The sequence below is a fragment of the Prionailurus viverrinus genome, chromosome C2 (genome assembly GCF_022837055.1).
Source record: "Prionailurus viverrinus isolate Anna chromosome C2, UM_Priviv_1.0, whole genome shotgun sequence".
Lineage (NCBI taxonomy): Eukaryota > Metazoa > Chordata > Mammalia > Carnivora > Felidae > Prionailurus > Prionailurus viverrinus.
The window spans coordinates 153640453-153656625 of record NC_062569.1 but is presented as its reverse complement, the minus strand read 5'-3'; the positions used below and the strand labels follow the sequence as shown (position 1 = coordinate 153656625).

At 48.9% G+C, this 16173-nt stretch overlaps 1 protein-coding gene across 4 annotated transcripts; it reads right to left on the bottom strand.

Moving 5' to 3' along the window:
• Positions 1-1107: 1107 nt before the first annotated feature.
• On the bottom strand, positions 1108-16008 carry GET1 (guided entry of tail-anchored proteins factor 1). Of its 4 annotated transcripts, none has more exons than XM_047874882.1 (5): positions 15801-16008; positions 6475-6640; positions 5039-5106; positions 2512-2626; positions 1108-1238 (listed from the first exon to the last, which is right to left on the bottom strand). In XM_047874882.1, exons 1-5 carry the CDS (start codon positions 15900-15902, stop codon positions 1165-1167), a joined length of 525 nt encoding a protein of 174 aa, XP_047730838.1. In that variant the 5' UTR covers positions 15903-16008; the 3' UTR covers positions 1108-1164. The 4 variants fall into 4 exon arrangements, with proteins under 4 accessions (XP_047730838.1, XP_047730836.1, XP_047730839.1 ...); XM_047874880.1 differs by lacking the exon at positions 15801-16008 and adding an exon at positions 10865-11178; XM_047874883.1 differs by lacking the exon at positions 15801-16008 and adding an exon at positions 10918-11012.
• Between the last annotated feature and the right edge of the window lie 165 nt (positions 16009-16173).

Sequence of the window (16173 nt, the reverse complement as noted above, 5' to 3'; positions counted from 1 at the left end):
AGCGTTCTGGCACTCTGCCTTTTACCGGCACAATTGGTAGCTTCTCAGGTCATTAGGGGACTCGGGAATACAAATACTACCTGTTAAAAACCGGTGACAGAAAAAAAAAAAAAACCGGTGACAGGATTTAGTTTTAAGGTGCAGTGGCCAACTGAGTTAACAGTCAAAGCCCTCTGTCACCTGTCACATTTACAAACTGGTCATAGCAAGTTAAGTAACCATAAGGAAGGAAAAGTCACACAAGCCCTTGCAAAACTTTTAATTATAAAAAAGTGTTTTACACGGAGAAACTAGACTCATCGTGATCGTTTCACAGTGTGTACAAATACCAATCACTATGTTGTACTCATGAAACTAACACATTATGTGTCAATTATAATTCAAAAAAAAGAGCAACAGTAAAAAAGAAGTGTTTTTAAAAATGTATACACTCAAATTAATTTAATCAGAATTCCCAGTTTAAGTTTGTTCCATTCTACAGAGCATAAATATTAAATGCTTAGAAAACACACTTCATTTGAAATGCTTTAAATATAAAACATACAATTCAAGCATAAAACAATGCATTATGATCTCATGAATACATTACAAAACACAGTGATGAAAAATCAACAGCTTCAGATAAGTAGATAATACTACACAAAGGCTTGCCCAACACGTGACATTTCAACACAGGATGGGAAAAAACACAAGCAATGTCAGTTAGTGTTACTCTTAGCAGTACTACACGAGATTCCAAATTCCACTGGCGGTATTAAAGTTGAATTGCTTTCTAATCTGGGTCAAGAATAGCACAAAGTCTTTAGAGTACTTAAGTTAGAAAACCGACTTCCCATTGGCAACATGACCTTTAAAATACGCCAACAGGGCAGACCCCGAGTCACAGCGTGTGGACACCCACGCCACACCCTTCTCCCGACAAACATGCGGCTCTGCCGGCCGGGGCACTCGCCTGAGAGACCAGAGACCGGCCGTCTGGCTCAACGACAAGTGCACAAGATCAGGCCTCTCGTATCTCACATAAGATCCAAGAACAAACACATTCAACAAAAAAACCTAACCTGTGTGCTTCTGTTTCCTTTAAAAAAAAAAAAGTATCAGGTTTTTAACCTATAAGGGAAAATCCACTGTTGACAAGCGTCTCAGCTGGACTCGTCTGGTCTCTCAGCTGAAAGGGTGCAGCACAATAGCCACGACTTTGTTACAGACTAAAATCCAACAGGTGATTCCAACACCACCTAGAAACCAAGAAATTCAACATCAGAGAGCATGCCAACGGTTCTGCCCGTATTTCCGGCCTCTGCTACCTTTAATTTACCGGAATCCAACTCTTTCTCAGCAGTGCTAGGCTACGAAAAACTCAGACTGTGTCTCCTGGATTCAAACTCATCAGACCTGATTCACAGGCTGCCTCCTTCATTCAGTAAGAATCACACGAACTGGCAATGATGCGAATTTCTTTCCTGCCAGAGAGGTGTGTTGTTATTTATGACATTAATAAATTAGAAAACCACCCTGTAAGACTATTTGTTTTTCCTTCTCAAAATACTGTTATAAACTAGGCCATGTCTACCCTTGCCGTTCGTGCCCAGGTGATGACGAAGCAATAGGAAAGCAGGCTGCAAGATGCCGGGGCCTCGTGCTCTCCTGCTCAGCAGCCCTGAGAGCCCACCAGCAGTGCCCACAAGGCTGGGGGGAGAAGAGGGGCAGAGGGAGAAGGATGCGGTGAAATTGGAATCTTTGGGAACAGTCATTCTTTTTCACTCAGTAAATTACTTCCAGCGTGATCACAAAACACAACCAAAGGCTGGCGGGCAAGGATGCACGTTGCATAACCAGACTACGACAGTAAAAAATTAGGACCTAAACGAGTATCTTTAACAGAGAAATTAATGAAGAGCAGTTTTTTGAAATTCCTTAAAAAGTCTACTGATACGGGAAAGAGTTTACAATATAAACTAAAAGGGGATATAAAGTTACATGTACCAGACGACTTTAATTGTATAAAACAAATAGAAAATAAGACTGGAAAAACATACCACAAAGTTAAGAGAAGTTATCTATAGCCCATGAGATGGTTTTAAAATTGTTCTTGTATTTCTCATCATTAATGATATGTACTGCTTTTAACATCCCAAGGATGTTACCTTTCAAAAATAAAAGAACAGCCAATAGCAGTAAATGCTGGAGAAATGCCAAGCGTGAGGAACGAAGAGAGGTCACAGAATCTAGGGACTAGAGACGGGCGTTTCAATGAACAGGGTATCAAACTCAAGGAGTGGACCTCGATTCTGTAAGCAGACTGGACAGAGAACTCTAGCACTCCTACCGAACATGCCGGTGACGCTGGCCACGGCAGGTAACTTCTCTAGGCCTGTTTCTTCACCGCGAGCCTGCTGTGAGGCCCAGACACCAAGAACTGCTCACTAGTGAATGGACGAGGTGGGGGTCACTTCACCTCATACCCCACATGTCCATATTCTTCCCCTGGGATTTCCAGAAAACTCTTACCTGCTACTCTGGTAGGAAATGCTACCAGGCGGTCTAGTGGAGTTATCCATTTACTCGGTACCACGGCCACAGGGACAGAGTAGTATTTCCAAATGAGCGACACCATCAGGGCAGCCTGCAAAGACACTGCCGGTGAGCGGACAACCTGCCAGTGACACAACCAATAACCAAGAAAGACGAGAAACACGCAAACATACTAAGGAAACTCTCCAAACCGATGAGGTCAAGCCCTATCAATCAGTCCTCGCGGGAAACAGACCCAGACGCACAGCCACTAATTTCCGCTGGCGGAACCCTGAAATAGTGTCTAATTAGAGACTCGTCCACAGGACATTGGCACGCACTGCTGCCAAGTGGGGCAGCCTTCTGTGAGCTGGCATTTTACTGTTTTAATATGAATAACAAATATGCACTATTAAATTAGCTGATAAATCAACCCGGGTCCCGCATAATGAAGGGGTTCTTTCCTCATGGAGCATCTCCTTTAAGTAGCCAGACTATGATAAACACACCTTATTAGTGACAAAAGTGATCTCACGCCTCTGTGGTCCTTGGAAAGCCAGTCGATCTCCCACCCACACACGGTGCTGGCCTCTACGCGTGGAGGGAGCCCAGGGAGTCTACACAGTAGGCAGTGAAGCAGCATCCCTTCAGTTGTCCTCACCCATTTCGTGGCTTTGAATCAGCCACTCAAACGAGCGACCATAAAAGAGGGAATCTGGCTCGATTCCTGCCCTTGGGAAACCAGCCAGTGTCACAGTGACAATGCCTTAGGGTGATACTTAAATGTACCCAGACAACCTGGGCTGTGTGGGGCGGGCCCAAATCCCTTCCCCAGTGAGGACCACGTGTAGCGCCGAAACCCAGAGGTCACTGAAGGCAGCCGCTCGTGCGTGCGCAGCACATCCATGACCTCAGAGTATCGCAGCAGAAACAGGGGTTCCGCAGGAACCTTCCGACCCCAGACAGGAAAGCTGGGAATCAATGTGCTGGACTTTAACGAGAACAGCAGCACCCCCCCACCCCCCCCCCGCCCCGGAGAGCGGGCAGTCACTTCCACGTCCACACACCACACAACAGCCAGCGACCCAAACTGGCACTCTCACAAAATACGCTCTCTAGGGGCGCCTGGGTGGCTCAGTCGGTTAAGCGTGGGACTTCGGCTCAGGTCATGATCTCACAGGTTGTGGGTTCAAGCCCCGCATCGGGCTCTGTGCTGACAGCTCAGAGGCTGGATCCTGCTTCGGATTCTGTGTCTCCCTCTCTCTCTGCCCCTCCCCTGCTCATGCTCTGTCTCTCTGTCTCAAAAATAAATAAAACATTTTTTAAAAAAATTAAAAAAAAACAAAAAACAAAGCACTGTCTAAATAAGCTTCTCTCCTTTCCCCACACGCTCCCCAAACTGCATTGGCATAAAGGCAGTAGGAAAGAGCTCCAGGGAAGCCACTTCAGCATTCATGTGCTGAAAACCTCAACGTCTCACAGTTCCAACCGAGAAAGGCTTTCTCGGAGCCCTCGCGCACCGCTGGTGGGAACACAGCCGGTGCAGCCGCTGCGAAACAGTATGGAGGTTCCTCAAAACATGAAACACACAATTACCGCAGAATTCCATTAAACATAGAATTCCACTTCTGGGTATTTGCCCAAAGGAAACGAAAACACTAATTTGAAAAACTATACAGCCATCCTTATGTTTACTGCGGCATTACTTACATTAGCCAAGATACGGAAGCAAAATGTCCGGTGACAGATGAGTGGATAAAGAGGAGGTGGACACACACACACACACACACACACACACACACACACACACACTGGAATACTACTCAGCCATTAAAAAGGATGAGATCTTGGGGCGCCTGGGTGCCTCAGTCGGTTAAGCGTCCGACTCTTGGTTTCGTCTCAGGTCATGATTTCATGGTATTGTGAGTTCAAGCCCCGTGTCAGACTCTGCGCTGGCGGCACAGGGCCCGCTAGGGATTCTGTGTCTCCCTCTCTCTCTGCCCCTCCCCCGCTCATGCTATCTCTGTCTCTCTCAAAATAAATAAATAAACTTAAAAAAAAGAAAAAGATGAGATCTTGCCATTTGCAACAACATGGACGAACCTAGAGAATACAGTGCTGTATGAAGTAAGTCGGACAGAGAAAGACAAATACCGTATCATTTCGCTCACATGTGGAATCTAAAAAAACAAGATGAATAAACACAAAAACTAGGACCTAAATAAATTTTAAAAAAAGCAGATGGCGAGCACCAAGTAACACAAAAAACGGTTGATTCATTATGCTGTACACCTGAAACTAACACTGTATGTCGTACTTCAACTCAAAGAGAGAGAGAAAGGCTTTCTTCTAGTCTAACTTATAAATGCACAGTGCTCGGTTCCATGCTGGCAGGATGACGCAGCACAGCGGCCAAGAGTGGAAAAGCCTGAATTCTCACACCTGGACTCTGGGGGCTGCAGAGTTCTGGAGGACAGTCTGGTACCAATTTTAAGGACCCCAGGTGACACAATAGGGCACTTACTTGCAATACATAGAAGGCAACACTTATAACCCATTTTATCTTGGCCAATTGGGCTGTCCGAGCTTTCACTGAAAGGAAAACAAGGATGAAATCATTATTATCAGTCCTGAAAAATGAAGAAAATACTCAAAGTACACAGATGTGTCATTTTCATTTTATAAAATGTTTTCTAATTCAGTGTATTTAGAAATTATAAACCAGACAGGTGCCTGGGTGGCTCAGTCAGTTAGACATCCGATTCTGGACTTCGGCTCAGGTCATGAGTTCGAGCCCCAAGTTGGGCTCGGTGCTGACAGCTCAGAACCTGGAGCCTACTTCAGATCCTGTGTCTCCCTCTCTCTCTCTGCCCCTCCCCGACCTGTGTGTGTGTGTGCGTGCTCTCTCTCTCTCAAAAATAAACATTGAAAAAAAAAAAAGAAAATATAAAACAGAATTTCTTAAAAGCCACACATTATGCCAGTCGCTAAAATAGAATCACACACAGGGGCGCCTGGGTGGCTCAGTCGGTTAAGTGGCCAACTTCGGCTCAGGTCATGATCTCACACGGTCAGTGAGTTCAAGCCCTGCATCGAGCTCTGTGCTGACAGCTCAGAGCCTGGAGCCTGTTTCAGATTCTGTGTCTCCCTCTCTCTGACCCTCCCCCATTCATGCTCTGTCTCTCTCTGTCTCAAAAATAAAGAAACGTTAAAAAAAAAAAAAATTTTTTTTTAAAAAGAAATAGAATCACACACAGATTATAAAATTTGAAGCTTTAATTGTGAAGATGCTTAAAACTATCCATCTACATCAGATTCCTTTTATAGTGCACTTATCACTCACCAGGAGGACTATATTTGCTCCCCAGGCCTCCCTGTCTACACAGCACACTAATCCAGAAGTGGAAACCTGGCTAGTCCTGGGCCTGGGTGGGCCCTTCCATATGTCTTACGAGCCATGGAGACAGCTCTCTCACCCAGAACATGGGTGAAAAACGTCTTCATCACAGGAGACTGCTAGGGGTGGTGGCAAAAGTAGCAGTGAACAAGACCAAACCCCGACCCTGAAGTCTATACTGGGGTAAGGACACTGCTGGGCATTTTTGAGAGTATTCACAAAAGCCCGTGGGAATCCAGGATGACATTTTTTCAGGCTTGTCTCAAAATGTATTGAATTTGAAAATGTCTACCTACAGAAAACGAAGAAAAACTCAGAAGATGTTAGTTGTTTCTGTGTTTAGGAAGCAAAGGTTCACAGGCAAGTAAGGAGAAAGTAATAATGATCACTGGGTTTCTTCCAGAAACTGGGTTTCTTCCTCCTTCCTTGAAAGGAACCTAAAAGTTCCTTTCAACATTTAGAACATCGAAGAATCAAAACATATATTCTACGAATCTTTATGTAAAAACTTCTCTATTAATCAGCTCTCGCAAAGCTTTCCACACTACAACTGAAACCAGTACCGTGAGTTTTAAGCTTATCCGTCATCTTGTTGATCTTTCGCTCCAGCCTGGCATATCTGGCGAATTCGTCCATCATGTTGACGGTGGAGAGTTCTTGCTTCATACCCTGGATCTCCGCTCTCATCTGCGACTCCTGCTCGGCGTCCTTCTGCAGCACCCTGGACATCTGGTGGGGCGGACAGCGGGGATCAGCGCCTCTCCACGGGGGTACGTCTTCTCCCCCACCTCCTCCACCACTCCACTGAGGTCTCTTCCAGCGGGGCGGGCTGCCCCTTACCTACATAGCCAGCCTCGGCTGCCTGGTCCTCCTGCCCCCACAACCACCACAAAGACAAAAACTCCCTCTGATAGGGACCATTATTCACATTCTACGTTTCCTTTTGCAGATATGCTCATGGATCGCTCCGGTGCAAATGGACGTATCTTTCACTCTAACCACAAAACTGTGATTACAAAATGAAAACCAATTCCAGTTGCCACTCGGGTGACAAGGAGCACACATCCTCTTAGGTAGGCAGAGGAAGGTGGGCGTAGGGGGCCAGTGAGGAGGGCGTGGCCCAGTAGGAGGAGGGCACTCCCACAGAGGGGCACTGTGGCAAGGGGGTCAGAGCCAAGCACAGTGCTACAGGGGTCTCCAAGAAAGGGCGGCCTGGCATTAGAGTGAGCGCAGGAGTCATACAGGACACTGGCTGGGAGCACCCAGCCAAACACAGAGACAGAGCCCAAGAGGGGCTGGCCGGCATGGGGGATGGGGGGAGCAGGCATTGTGGGGGGCAGGCACGGGGTCGGGGGAGCAGGCATGGGGGGCAGGCATGGGAGATGGGGGAGGAGCAGGCATGGGGGAGCAGGCACAGGGGTGAGGGGGAGCACAGGCATGGGGGAGGGTAGGGGGAGCAGGCCTGGGGGATGGGGGGGCAGGCACAGGGGCTGAGGGGGAGTAGGCATGGGGAACAGGCATGGGGGGTGGGGGGGAGCAGGCAGCAGTGAGGATGGGAGTTACAAAGCCTTAATCAAATACAGCAGACATAATGAAAATAATGGGAGCCAGTTTTCTCACTGTCAGAAAAGGGGATTAGAAATATGGATCTGGAAAAGAATAGAATGAATCCTGCAGTGTTGAATTAGAATTGGAGACATATGGGTGTGAACTTGCGATTTTCCGCAGATGGAGAAATATGGATGTAAAGGTTTGTGAAGGGGCACCTCCGACAGCCAGGCGCCCATCGCTCACATGCACCGTCCCCAGATACCTGCGCACGCACACACACAACTCCAAGGTCACTCGCTCCCACCCCAGGACCAGGGAGCAGTGGCCACCAGGTGGCGCTGGGCAGCGGCCAGGACAAGTACAGATCCCCTGACAGCAAGGGTGGAGTGAGACCCACCCACAGCGCAGGTCTGGGGCGGGGAAGGACTGAGAAACCCTGGAGCACCCACCCCAAGCGGAGAGTGAACACCCCTAAATCAAAGTCCACAGCGCCAGAAGACCCGCAATGAGAACACGGCATCCCTTCTGCGGTATCAGACAAGGATGTTCCAAGAAGGCCGTTGTGTGAACTCACTGCCCTTGCCCTATTCAGAAATGTCAGCCCTGCAAGTCCAGGAAAGACGGAGAATCCTTCCAGACTGAAGAGGCGTGACAAGTATGTGCAACGCATGGTACTGACCAGGGTCCTTTTGCTGCAAAGGACCTCACTTGGGAGGAGTGAAAACAGGAACGAGAGATCAGGAAGGTCCCTGATGGTTGTGTTGTGGACAAGCCACCTGTTTATACACTGGTGCATCCAGGAATGCAGGGACGCAGGTTGACAGCTTAATTTCAAATGTTTCAGGAAACAATATTGGTTCCTTGCACTGTATGCCTAACTTTCCTGCATGTTTGTTACAAAATTTTTAAAAGCTTGATTAAAAAAAAAGATGAGGGGCACCTGGGTGGCTCAGTCGGCTGAGCCTCCGACTTCGGCTCAGGTCATGATCTCACAGCTTGTGAGCCCCGCATCAGGCTCTGTGCTGACAGCTCGGGAGCCTGGATCCTGCTTTGGATTCTGTGTGCCTCTCTCGCTCTGCTCCTCCCCTGCTCGTGCTTGCTCACTCGCTCTCTCTCTCAAGAATAAATAAAACATTAAAAAAAAATTTTTTTTTTCTTAAAGACTAAAGAGGAGCACCCGGATGGCTCAGTCTGTTAAGCATCCAACTCTTGATTTTGGCTCAGGTCACAATCTCATGGTTGGTAAGTTGGAGCCCCTCGTCAGGCTCTGCTCTGACAACGCAGAGCCTTGTTGGGATTCTCTCTCTCCTGGTCTCTGCCCCTCCCCTGCTGGCATTGTCTGTCTCAAGATAAATAAATAAACTTAAAAAAAAAAAAGAAAGAAGATAACGTATGACATGTACTGGCACATAGCACGAGCACAATGAGCCGGTCCCTCCGGCTTAGGCTCCCCTCTGCACAACAGGGCAACTCTTCAGAAAGAAACCGGGAAACCATGTCCCCGTCACGGGTCTCCCCCGGCGCCCGCGCAAGTGCCAGGTCCTGGGACCCCCTCTGAGATGGCAACCTCCGGTGCCTGCGCAATGAAGTGCTTCTCGTGGGGACACGAGAGGTCTCTCAAAGCAGTGTGTTTGCTACCGCACATCTTCCCTGCAGGCCTCATGCCAAGAGTAGCTCTGTCTTCACCCCCTCTGCCCTCGCCTGGCCCCTACCCAACCCCCTAACTAAAGGACAGATACACTCCAACCTGATCCACTCTGGAGATGAAAATAGGACAAATTTTCTTAAGAAAGTCACAGAATCCTCTTTAAGAGCAAAGAGTCTATGGATGTTTAAACTTAACACATCAAGAAATGGGCAAGAAGTAGATTTTTTGAGTGAAAGAGATCCTATCTTGATTGTGATGGTGGTTATCCTACTGAATAAGGGCACAAACTCATCAAATTGCCCACCTACCTAGAAAACGTCAATTTCACTAAATGCAAATTACACATCAATAAACCTCGCTTTTAAAACTAGATTTTCAAGGGGCACCTGGGTGGCTCAGTGGGTTGGGCGTCCCACTTTGGCTCAGGTCACGATCTCGTGGTTTGTGGGTTCAAGCCTCGCGTCGGGCTCTGTGCTGTCGGTTCAGAGCCCGGAGCCTGCTTCGGATTCTGTCTCCCTCTCTCTCTGCCCCTCCCCTGCTCACGCTGCCTCTTTCTGTCTCTCAAAAAATGAATAAACGTTAAAAAAAAATTTTTTTTTAAACTAGATTTTCAAGAGAAGAAACAGAAGCACAAACACATTACTTAGCAGTATACAGAACACACAAGAAAATTACAAACCGAGAAGGCCCAAGGTGTTTGCTCAGCACTCGGTGAGCGAGGGTGGGAAAATGAGCTTGGGGAGAAGTGAAGAGTTTTGTGGTTAAATTAGACAACTGCAGTGCTTGGGGGGGGGGGGGGGGGACGGATAAATGACATCTGCAAGTATACAGAACTATTCGAAAGTGTTTAAATTTGCAAATATGTACCCACATTAACCCAAGACCTCCCGATAAGTGACAACTAAAACATTCTAGAATTATGAATTGAATTGTAACACTTAATGAGATTTGAATGTAAAGGTTTTGAATATTAATGTTTAAAACAAAAATAAACCCCTGTCCTCCTTATGTACTCAAAAGCACCTTCCAGGACATTAAACCTCCCACTTGACAGAAACAGATAGGCTGTGTGGGGTACAGCTTTTCAAAGACCTGGAGATGGGTCTACAAAGAATTCTCAAGCAGAAAATGAGTTATTAAGATGACAGGCAGTAGGAGAATCTTGGGAGGAGACGAGGATAGAACCGATCCTTCTCGTCACCCTGGTGCCCCAGACGCTGGCCGCCAGCCTGCATGAGCTCAGTGTCCTACCAGACTCACCCTCAGGTCCTGTCCAAGTTCCACACTCCCTTCCCAACAGACAAAATGCTAGGGCTTGAACTTGGGGTCACACCGGGTTAGACTGAAACCCCACTCTACCACTCAATGGCTGGCACCTACCTCCGTGGACCAGACCCATCTGAAAATTAATCAATGCATAATGCCATTTAAGTTCCAAAGGCTCATCCCTCCTGGAACACAGGAGGCACAGGGGGAATGACATGCTGGGGTTGCCCGCTCAGATGTGTCCCTAATACAGGCGACACATTCCTCATCCTGCGAAGGGACCAAGGCCCCTTCTGCGGACCCAAAACGGCCCAACGTGCCACGCCCGGCGGGTCAGCGCTCTCCAGTCGGGAGCCCTCCTCACAGCACGGGTCCCCCGCACGTGGACGACCCCATTCACAAGGCCGCACCTGCGCACCCAACCCCCAGCGCCCCCACAACTAATACTTGGGGGTCATCCTCACACCTGGTCTGCAACAGGAACTCACTAGGTGACCATGCTCCTTGGAAAGGGAGAGGAGGGTCCCAGGAAGGCACCTACAGTGGCAGGTCCTGCAGTGTCTGCCCCTCGTCTCAGTGGCCTGGGCCCCTATAGGGAAACGGAGGCGGCCACTTTTTAAAGCAGAAAATGAAGGCCATTCCAAAATCATCAAGTATAAAAATGGCAGTCGGCCCCACAAACCAAGTCCCAGGGGGACAGCCTGCGCTGTGCCCGCGTCTAGGGTCAGCAAAGCGAGGACCCGTGAAGCAGGGGCTGCTCACGCCAGCGCTGAGCCCACCCTCGGCCGCGTCAATCCTGGGGCGTCTGCGCAGTGCGCCTCCCTACACCCCGCCCTCTGCCGCATCAGTCCTGGGGCGCCTGCGCACTGCACCTCCCTACACCCCGCCCCTCACCGTCGTTCCCGGGGCGCTTGCGCAGTGCACGCAGCTCGCTGGGACGTTCACTCGGCCCAATGCCCTCGTCAGGCTTGAGGCGCCTGCGCAGCGCGCCTCCCTACACCCGCGCAGAGTGGGGCGCTCGAGGGGGCATCTTTGTCCATCTCTTCCTCTGCCTTTGGCTGAACAAAGTCCTGGATCGCCTACTATAGGAATTAGGCTCTGTCATCCATACGTCCTGTGACCAGCTTGAAGACGAGAAAGAACTCTGAGGAAACGCCAGCCAAGTCAACACCAGGGACTGGGTAGCCTCATCCAGGCCCCTCCTCCGCCCCAGTGTTGAGCTGAGATCCCCTGCCAGGACCTGGCCAGGCTTTGCTAGGCAGGGGACTTGTGATACTTAAGAGATTATAGGGCCTCAACCAGCCTACCCGACTAATGGGACGGCGTGCCCCTCCTCTGCTTCTGGCTGGGTGGGAAATGCTTCCGAAACACTGTAGGGAAGGCTATAATTGGAAGTACGAGGATATGGCCCATTCCCAATTAAGCTTTCTGATTCTCCTCGGGAGGGCCTGTAATGGGCAGCCTCTAAGTGTCGTGAAAGAACAGCATTTTACCCGACCCAGGACCAAAGCATGCCTTACAGCTTTACACTGACCCTCGCCACAAACCCAGCCGCCAGGCTGTACAATCTCTTCATTACTCTTCCCTGTTCTGAACACCAAAAATAAGGGCTGTACTCTGATGGGATAACTATACATCATCCTTTGAGCCTGGCTCACAACCCTGGCAAATAGCGCTACAACCAAGGGGAAACGGGTTTAAGAAAGCTAACTGGATTGAGGTCAGAGAGGCTGTACTTCCTGTGGGAAGCGGCACAGAATGTGAACACAAGTCCAAAGGCAAACCCAGGGCTCTTTCATCTAAACGATGAACATTCACGGGTGCAAGCCCCAGGCACAACTAGACTGCAGCGATAACCTTTAGTGAGTGTGCACTAGCTGCAGAGCACGAGTTTGGTGGAAGCTTAGGTAAGGAGCCTGAGATGATGACAGATCTTCCTTATAGCTGCTGCCACACCCGAAACAAACACTCCTCCTTCCCCCTCTGCTAATGGGAAATTATGAACGATTCACAGAGGAGCACAAAAGCAACACAGCCTCTTTGAGCAATTTAGGTTAGTTTCATATGGCTCCCACGAGAGATGAAATGGGATGGGGTACATAAGAATCCAGGTGATACTCCAAGAAAGATGGGCAAGCAACCCCCAGAATGGAAGAAAATATGTACAAATCATATACCTAATAAGTAGTTTAATCCACAATATACAAACAGCTCCTCACTCAACAAAAAACCAAATGAACAAAAAAAAACAAAAAACCATTCACTCCCTGCTGTGGGCCTACAGAGGATGCCCTTCCCTTAGGGACAGCTGCATTAAAAAGGGGAACAGGGGCGCCTGGGTGGCTCAGTCAGTTAAGCGTCAGACTTGGGCTCAGGTCATGATCTCACAGCTCGTGAGTTTAAGCCCCATGTCGGGCTCTGTGCTGACAGCTTGGAGCCTGGAGCCTGCTTTGGATTCTGTGTCTCCCTCTCTGTCTGCCCCTCCCTGCCTCACGCTCTTTCTCAAAAATAAATAAACATTAAAATACATACATATATATTTAAAAGGGACAAAGGACTTGAATCGACATTTCTCCAAAGAAGGTATACAGATGGCCAATAAGCGTATAAAATGATGTTCAACATCACTAATCATTAGGAAAATGCAAATCAAAACCACAGTCAGATGCCACCTCACATCCATTGAGGATGGCTATTATAAAAACAAAACAAAACAGAAAATAGCAAGTGTTGGAAATTGTGGAGAAATTAGAACCTTGTACATTGATGGTGACGATGCAAAATGGTGCAGCGGCTATGGAAAACAGTTTGGCAGTTTCTCAGAAAATTGAAAATAGAATTACCACATGATCCAGAAATTCCACTTCTGGGTATTTACTCAAAAGTACTGAAAGCAGAGACTCTAACAGGTATTTGTACACCAATGTTCCAGCAGCATTATTCACAAGGGCCAAAAGGTGGAGACAATCCAAATGTCCATCAAAAGATGAATGGATAGGGGTGCCTGGGTGGCTCAGTCGGTTAAGCAGCCGACTTCGGCTCAGGTCACGATCTTGCGGTCTGTGAGTTCGAGCCCCGCGTCGGGCTCTGTGCTGACAGCTCAGAGCCTGGAGCCTGTTTCAGATTCTGTGTCTCCCTCTCTCTGACCCTCCCCCATTCATGCTCTGTCTCTCTCTGTCTCAAAAATAAATAAACGTTAAAAAAAAAAAAAAAAAGATGAATGGATAACCAAAATGTGGTCTGTACATACAATGAAATATTATTCGGCCTTAAAAAGGAAAGAAGGGGGGCGCCTGGGTGGCGCAGTGGGTTAAGCATCCGACTTCAGCCAGGTCATGATCTCGCGGTCCGTGAGTTCGAGCCCCGCATCAGGCTCTGGGCTGATGGCTCGGAGCCTGGAGCCTGTTTCCGATTCTGTGTCTCCCTCTCTCTCTGCCCCTCCCCGTTCATGCTCTGTCTCTCTCTGTCCCAAAAAAAAAAAAAAAAAAAAAGTTGAAAAAAATTAAAAAAAAAAAATATTAAAAAAATTTTAAAAAAAAAAAAAAAAAAGGAAAGAAGGTAATCCTAGCACATGCTGCAACAGAGAGAGCCTTAGAGACATTATGCTGAATGAAATAAGCCAGGCATAAAAGGGAAAATATTGCATGATTTCACCTACATGAGATAACCACAGTGGCCAAATTCATAGAGACAGAAAGTAGAACTGTGGTTGCCAGGGCCAAGGTGACAGAGGACAGGGACTTACTGTTGAATGGACAGAGTTTCAGTTTAGGAGGATGGAAAAATTCTAGGTGGATAGTGGTGATGGTTGCACAACAATGTGGATTACTTCATGCCACCGAACTACACACCTAAAAATGATAAAATGGTAAATTTTATGTTATGTGTACTGTACCACAATTTTTTATTTAAAAGGAAAAAGGGGCGCCTGGGTGGCTCAGTCGGTTGAGGTCGTGATCTCACAGTTGGTGAATTTGAGCCCCACATCGGGCTCTGTGCTGACAGTCAGAGCCTGGAGCCTGCTTCGGATTCTGTCTCCGTGTCTGTCTCTCTCTCTCTCTCTGCCACTCCCCTGCTCCCCAAGTGTCTCTCTCTCTCTAATGTAAATATTAAAAAAAAAAAAAAGAGATGGGCAGAGGCCAGCTCTTCAAGGGTCTTTTATGCAATGCTAAGTACTTGGGACATCATCTTAAAGACTAGGTAGCATCAGGATAGATTCTGAAGGGAGGTTGGGGGGTTAGAGAGAATTCTGTATGCCTTAGGACAATGCAGGTAGTAAAGTCCTGGCACAGAGTTTTACACAAAACAGGCACTCAGTGAATGCTGGTAGAATAAAGAAAGAAAGTAGAAATCCTGCCTAGTCTTCAATTCCACCCCCACCCTCCGATACACACACACACACACACCATCACCACCACCACCACCACTTTAAATCAGCACAGAACTGCGTTTCCGGCAATAATGCTCCAATGCTTGCACCCAGTCTCTGAGCTGTCAGACAGTCCCTCACTCCCGCTGTGGACATAAAGAGGGCGCCCTTCCCCAGGAAACAGCTCCCTGTTTCCCACACACACCTGACATCAAATTTGCCACCAAACCTCTCTTTGGGCTCCAACAGGCAGAGGGACAAAACTAGGAGAATCACAAACCAAGATCAGTCTCCACCCCCGCAGTCCCGAACCGGATGACACAGTGCAACCCCTTGACCCTCTGTGTCAGACTCCTCCTCTGCTAGTAAAAGGAGACGGGATGACATTCATATCTTACAGCAGCCGTGACGACTGGACCCGAGGTTATGCACTCATGCCTACGCAAAACGCACGGCGGAGAGCTGCATTCCAGTGCCCTTTGCTCCCTTGAATACAGGAAGCATCACACAGTGCCGAGATTCTGTCTACACTGCCTCTCACCCCAAGAACGGGGGCTGCTGCACCCTGAGATCCTTCCATATGGGACCTGGCAGAGCTGGCGCTCTGGCACTACATGCACGAAAGGGCCAGGGCCTCCAGGCACTGGACCCCCAGCAGCGAGGCTGCTGGATGCCTCCAGGGACCGGGGGTTAACGGAACTAAGTGTGGCTGGCAGAGGGGCACTGAGAACTCCCAGTCTGAGGGCTGCTGCCACGTGAAAACGTGGCCAGGTGTTACCAGGTCATTCTTTTTTTTCTCCCCGAGAATCTAGATATCCGGATTTGGGAGTAAAGCCTTGCAACTTTTAGACGCTAACAACGGAAGCAAGGAAGGAAGGAAGGAAGGAAGGAAGGAAGGAAGGAAGGAAAAAAGAAAAACCTTAAGGCGAACAGCCCAACCAAGACGCTTCTCCGGCCCTCACGCGATTGGTCTGAGTCCCATGTGTCTACACCGGGCTCGCCGGGGACAGCGGCGGAGACCCACCGGCCCCCTGGAAGGCCAGACAGTCACTTACGAAGGAGGAGAAGGACGGGAGGAGAATCCTGAGGACATTGCACCCAAACACGAAGCTGAGCACCAGCAGCCACGCCCAGCGGTCGGCCTCCGCCGCGCTCATCCCGGAATCTCCTAGAGCTGCCGGCTCGACTAAGGTAACTCCATGGGGACCACGCCGGAGCCCACGCCCTCGCGGGCGCCTGCGCAATGAAACACAGCGACCTCTGAGGCGCGCCGCCGCGCCTGCGCACTGCGCCGCACTTGGCGGGGAGGCGGAGTCATCTTTTCTTCTTGGTCCCGGCGAACGCTTTGCAGCATGCTTCTTGGCCTTTCGGGCTTCCGTAGTTTTCCTGCACCCTCCCCACCGTGTCCTGGCTGCAGTTTTACTGGTT

What these genes read in the sequence shown, in the direction of transcription:
- GET1 (XM_047874880.1), bottom strand. Translation starts at nt 11,026, where the DNA reads ATGATTTTGGAATGGCCTTCATTTTCTGCTTTAAAAAGTGGCCGCCTC. An exon ending in GGATAAGCTTAAAACTCACG is followed by an intron (nt 5,107 to 6,474) that starts GTACTGGTTTCA and finishes TTTTCCTTTCAG; the next exon opens with TGAAAGCTCGGACAGCCCAA. An exon ending in ATTTCCTACCAGAGTAGCAG is followed by an intron (nt 1,239 to 2,511) that starts GTAAGAGTTTTC and finishes CTTGGTTTCTAG; the next exon opens with GTGGTGTTGGAATCACCTGT.